This window comes from Acromyrmex echinatior, chromosome 7, assembly GCF_024713525.1.
Source record: "Acromyrmex echinatior isolate Ae372 chromosome 7, ASM2471352v2, whole genome shotgun sequence".
In the NCBI taxonomy this organism is placed as follows: Eukaryota; Metazoa; Arthropoda; class Insecta; order Hymenoptera; family Formicidae; genus Acromyrmex; species Acromyrmex echinatior.
Genome location: NC_141858.1, coordinates 14,828,422 through 14,834,579, shown reverse-complemented (window position 1 = coordinate 14,834,579; position 6,158 = coordinate 14,828,422). Strand labels below are relative to the sequence as shown.

Genomic DNA, 6,158 nt, shown 5'->3' with positions numbered 1-6,158 from the left:
TACAAATATTTTCTAGAGATGTAAAAATATACATAAGAATCACTTAAAAATTTGTATATACTTGTAAGTAATAAAAGTTAACTCAGAATACGAAAAATCCATTATATGATGTCAAAAACTCATGTATATTAAGGGTTAAAATACATAATATATTTTGTACGTGGAATTAGTATGCTCATTATCATTAAAAGAATTACAAATATTTCATATCATTTGTAATAATTTTAAATCTATAATGAACAGTCATAGATTCGTAGCTTGTTTATGGACTTGATTTTTTTTTAATTTGTAATAAACTGACAGTTAATAGGCTCGTAGACCTTGATTTATTTATTTGAATTATAAATATATTAAAATTTATGTTGTAATTTTACTCACCATCCACGTTAAAATCATAACTGATGTTTTCCATTTTTTCTGCCATTTCATCAAGATTTTACGAAGAGGATGAGAAGTCAGGAAACACTTAACTCAATAAAAATGTCTCACCCTTTAATAAATTGTATTAGCGAAATTGAAAAAAATGTATCCGCAAGTTCACTAGCAAAATAAGGTTAAAACAATTTTCGAATTTTATATTTCGTTCCATTAAAAAGTAGTATAACCTACAAATGACACAGTTTAACTACAGTATCTCAAAAATGTACAAAATAAGACTTATTCGACACGCTTTTGCATGACACGAAAGAATCTAATAAAAATAAGCGTCTCTGCGCCGAGAATCGAGATATTAAGCGTAAAAGTTTACGACTATTGAGGTTAGGAAATCTATCACAGCTACGAAATATACTAATAGTCTGTTTTTCTGCACTAGACTGTTCTAGAACTCTCTTTCTCGCTTTAATTAAATATTAAACGTATATCTATCTCACTTTAAGTTCCAAAAGTGTACACTAATTCAGCCACAGAAAAGTGTACACTAGTTTAGCCACAGCCTTAGGCGGAGCTGTTCTTTTTAACTGAACTTTTTGCGCCGTTCACCTTTTCTCTTTGTCTCTTCAACGTGGAGAGAAAAGGATAAAAGATGAATCATGCAAGAACTTTAGCTAAAGAACTTAGTGCAACAAGCATGTATTATATATACATACATATATATATATATATATATATATATATATATTATGGCCGATCACATTTGTGGTCATATGCGCGTGTTTTTTTCGCTACAGTAGAGTGCGCGAAATTTGAACTTAATGTTTTTAAGCAAATAAAGTGCAATAAAATACTCGTTAAAAAAACATACTTTAAAAAGATCCTGCTCTGTCCTTGCTATGTGTGAAAAATTATTGTAAACTGGAATCATTCATTTACAAAAAAAAAAAGGAATTGACTTTGGTTTTACGAAAAAGGGAGTGCACGCTTTTATTTCTGCTAGATTCTTTCATTTCATGCAAAAAAATATATCGCGTCGAATAAGCCTAATTTTTGAGATGATATAGCTGAACTATACAATTATTTTTTTTTTTCGAGTTACTTAAATTTTAAAAGTCACGCAAATTTTTGTAAAATCAGCTATCTTTACAAACATACCTCATCGATGTATCATGTAATACACTGTACATTACCTTGCAAGGAATAGTGTTGATAACGCGGTTATGACGTAAAACATTACCATTAGTGTCATGATAATTTGTTAGCGCTGTCTGCAGCTTCGTAAATAGCTTGTAGCACTAAATAGCGCGAATGACGTTTTCCCGCACTCAATTTATGTCGCCATATATACAAGTGTCCAATAATTTTCCAACAATTGGAAAGCACCTATATATTTTTTATTTACTAGCGTTTGTGAAATTCAGTAGAAAAGGATATGATTGCGCATAGATTTATAAAATGCATGAGAAGGGGAAAAATGTAGGAAAATAAATAATATATCAATTGAAAATATATTGTGTATTTAATGTTTAACTAATATTACCAGCATAACGATCTCACATAAGTTTTGACTTTATCCGCAACACAGCCTAGTTTCATGCCTCAAAATATATTTGTGTATTATCAAACATATTTTAACATGCTTTGATTATAATATTTATATTTATTATCAATTTCTTTGTATCTTCTCTATTAATAATTATACTCATCAAATAAATTAAATATGTAAAAATTATATTTCAAAATATAAGACATTAAAATTACAAAAGCATTTATGAACGTTAGTCCATAATAACTAATTTAATAAAATAAATTTTGTTTGCATCTTACTTCTAATTTTTAAATTGCTTCTTCGCTCTTTTATGTTTCTTGAAATATCAAATTAAATATTGAAGATTAAATATGAAAATAGCAAGCAAAAAGAATAGAAAAAAGAAACTTAGGGGTAAAATATTCCTGAATTTATCAAATTAGATTTATCAAAATTATTACTCTATAACCGATAATTTCTGTGCAAAAGTGGATTGAATTTTTAGTACTTTATGTATGCATGTATGTATACACACTTTAGTTATATATTTCGTTGTATCCATTTTAGTGCATTTTTAACATTAGTGAGTGTTACCCTGCTAAGAAAGCTTGCAATTAATTGATATTCTGGCATTGTGCGCCTTCCATAAAAATGCTCCGAATGTGTTGGTTTGTATGCATTATGTCTATTGATATCGTGTTTTGTATCAACATGCGATTCATAAGACTGGAGCAAATTTTCTTTCCGTCCTTCACAAAGAACTTTTGTGGTTAAACACAAAAGCCATTGTATAATCTATACATACGATATATAAAAGCTTTGCATTAAATAATTTTGTTAATAAATACCAGATAAATGCTTTATTTAATAGATTATGTATATTTGCTGTATGTATTTACCTCATTGCTGGATGGTAGCCGTCCCTCACTTTTTTTTAGCCATAAGCTAGGTGCCCATAGATACAATTGCATTACAGTTGCCGCTAATTCACTATCGAGTCGCTATGAAAGTGTTAGAAAGAAAAGTTTTAATTTTTTTTTTCTATACAAGATTACGATTTTAAAACTAGATATTTTTGAGCAAATTGTTGCCTTTTTTTACAAACCTTATACACATTTCTTGACAATGCATTTTTTATGACAATATTGATAATAGATGGGAGACTGTCTGGTAAAGCAGGAAGCTCGTTTTCAGTATAGTTATAATTATTTAAAACAGCTTTCTCATCCTTTTTGCCATGAAATGGATTTTGCATTCCAAATATTTCGTATGCTATAGTTCCTACTGTCCAAAGATCAGCTTTAGTATAATTTATACTAGTAAAAGGACCTGGCTCTGCTGTTATCACCTCTGGTGCCATCAGTGCAATATTACCGCCTTTATCGATATCATGAGAATTGTAAGGCAGATATAACCCGTGGGTTTTATCGGCCAGACAACAACCAAAATCTGTCACAACTAGAGATGGAGAATTATCAGTCTCTTCTGACAGATCGAGTAAAATGTTGTCACTTTTCAGATCTCTAATTTGTAAACATTAATAAAAAAGAAAAGAATCTAAGATAAATCTCGTCGATTTATAGAACAAATATCATTGCATGTAATTAATATAAGATAACAATGATAGAAAGATATTCAGTCTTACCGATGTGCTACGCCATTTGCATTCATATGAGCTACTGCTTCTAAAAGCTGAGCGAGCAATAATATTGACACTCTCATATCAACATTTCGACTTGTTATATATTGTTTCAAAGTGGTGTCATATCTAAAAATAATGCGACATGTTAGATATCGTGAGAATATATTATAAGTGTAATTTTGTCTCATTAAAAAAAAATAACCTTTTCATCACCAAAAATAAACTCATATTTCTGCCTGATCCTTGAGGATTAATTCTACTTGGTAAAGCATCAGGATACATTCTCCAAGAACCAGGTAATACTGGTATCATGTCGGTAAAGACACAATACATTGCCACAATGTTTGGATGAGATGGTAGTATGACTTTATTTTCTGTTAATTTTTGCTCCCAAGTAGTCAAGTTATTATTTCTATAATGTTTCCTAGCTGGTACAGTCTCCCTATACATGGCATTTAGAATAGCAGCAGCATTGGATTCTGCATCATAATTGAACATCATTTTTATAGCTAATGGAAACTCATTTGCATCTTTTGTTTTAACTTCAATATCCATTGAATCATCTTCGTCCCACGTATTTACATATCGTGCTGCATATACAGCAGCAGAACAACCTTTAGCAATTATAGGTCCCATTACAAAATTTTGTAAAGTTACAGTATTCTCATCAGTTACAGTATGAATGATTTGATAGTCTTTAGGCATATAATTCCATTGTAATTTTGAAACTGCTTCCTGAACATAATATACTATATCTTAGATTACATTTCATAAGCTAAGAATAGTAACATAACATTTCTGTATTATATTAGTGGTAACATATTTGTGAAAAACGAGTTATATCTCAATATTTAGATCAAACTAAAATGCATTTACCCGAATTTCCCAACATACTCCTTCCAGTTCGTCATCCTTTGTCAATATCCCTGTACCTGATGCTAATGATATACCAACAAGAGCAAAAAATGGCGCAGAATCACCAAAAACAAGTCTACTTGCTGTACGTCTTCGTAAATCTGCTGCAAGACTGTTGGTTACTCTTTTCAAAATATTGTCGACAAAGATACGCCGAGCATGTGTTCCCAAATAACCAAGATGTCTTCTTGTATTCCATACATTGCCACCAGTTTGACAAAGACTGTTCTGGGATTTGTCTGTCATGAACATAAACATAAAATTGTTATATACAAATTAATTTTTATCGGATCATATGTTACTAATAGCATACAAAATATTTACAGATCAAAGATAAAGCAAAATGATGGTATATAATAGAAAATAAAATATTGACAAATCGTCCACGTTTATTACATAAAATCAGTTTACAATGATGCTATTTTATCATAAACATTCATGCTCTAATAGATAAAGTGTGCTTTCCAACAAGCGACACAAATGACAACAATTGTGACACAATGGATCATTCTATCATTATATCCTTGTTGTTTGTCAATGTTAAACAAAGATGACATGATCACTGTATCGCACTGTGTCGCTTGTTGGAAGGCACACAAAGTTATACCATATCTGAATCACAACAAGAATACATATATATATATATATATATATATATATATATATACATATTATATGCAAAATTTTAATTACTAACTAGAAGTTTCATGATCTTAAAAAGATCGTGTACTCTTAAAAGATTACGGCTGACAGCTCTATGTATAGATAATTAATTTACAATTCAATGGTATCATTTAAAAATGTAAAATATAAATATTGATACATCATAGAAATATATTTTAGAATGCTATTATTCGTGTTACAATCATCGAAGTTCATGGGGAAATTTCTCACAAAGTCAGGCATAATTTACCTATCTGTGCACCGTGTATCTTGCCGAGATGTTTATCCGTATATCTTCTCGAATGGAAGCGCTCGTTATTCCGTAATGAGCGCAATGCGATGCGACCATTTTGTATGAGACGATGAACTACTGTCCGCATTGACATTTCTCTGCTTTCTTGGGCTGAAAGAGCCCAACGGGCAAGCCCGCAAGTCAGGTACGCTTTGAAAGCGGATGACGAAGCCGTTGTGAAAGCTTCAATCTTTATGCTGTTTATTTCCTATAATTATATAATAAAACAAAAACGATACGACGCACTTATGCCTCTTATAACTATAACTGCTTAAAACACATCATGTTTTGTAATGACATATATATATATATATATATATATATATATATATAAAATATACAATATATACATAAAGTATGAAGTCTGCTTTTTATTTCTGCACCTAGACTGCACCAGAACACTAGGGACTATTCATAATTCCGTTCTTATTGTATTGGGTCATCTAAAAAGTATCCGCGGTACTTTGTCACTAGATATATGACCATCAACACACATCTAGTGACAAAAAACCGCGGATACTTTTTAGATGACCCAATATTTAAGAGAGAAACAACATTGGCTAGACATTCAGCAGAACACAGTTTTGCAACCGTTTTATACAATAATTCTCTGTTGAGATAGGATTATTCCTCGTTGATCTAAAAGCACAACCCAGCGCATAGAAAACTACCAACAGTTGCAAAATAAACTATTCTACTGAACGCAGTCATTGGCTCCACTGAATGCGCTCATTGATATCCGA

The 6,158-nt window shown here is 30.8% G+C and overlaps 2 protein-coding genes across 3 annotated transcripts in view; both read right to left on the bottom strand.

The window, feature by feature from the left end:
• Positions 1-969, bottom strand: part of PIG-S (phosphatidylinositol glycan anchor biosynthesis class S) — a 32,604-nt gene extending 31,635 nt beyond the window's left edge. Inside the window, exon 1 of the mRNA XM_011069475.2 lies at positions 379-969. Coding sequence (XP_011067777.1) covers positions 379-424 — 46 coding nt within the window. The 5' untranslated portion in view covers positions 425-969. The remainder of the gene's footprint in view (positions 1-378) is intronic.
• A 906-nt stretch (positions 970-1,875) lies between these two features.
• On the bottom strand, positions 1,876-5,733 carry Pink1 (PTEN-induced putative kinase 1). Of its 2 annotated transcripts, none has more exons than XM_011069469.2 (7): positions 5,374-5,731; positions 4,422-4,699; positions 3,748-4,280; positions 3,549-3,671; positions 3,009-3,426; positions 2,803-2,904; positions 1,876-2,698 (listed from the first exon to the last, which is right to left on the bottom strand). In XM_011069469.2, the coding sequence occupies exons 1-7, from the start codon at positions 5,507-5,509 to the stop codon at positions 2,444-2,446; spliced, it is 1,845 nt and encodes a 614-aa protein (XP_011067771.1). In that variant the 5' UTR covers positions 5,510-5,731; the 3' UTR covers positions 1,876-2,443. The 2 variants fall into 2 exon arrangements, with proteins under 2 accessions (XP_011067771.1, XP_087264093.1); XM_087407967.1 differs by having other exon boundaries at positions 2,536-2,720; positions 5,374-5,733.
• Between the last annotated feature and the right edge of the window lie 425 nt (positions 5,734-6,158).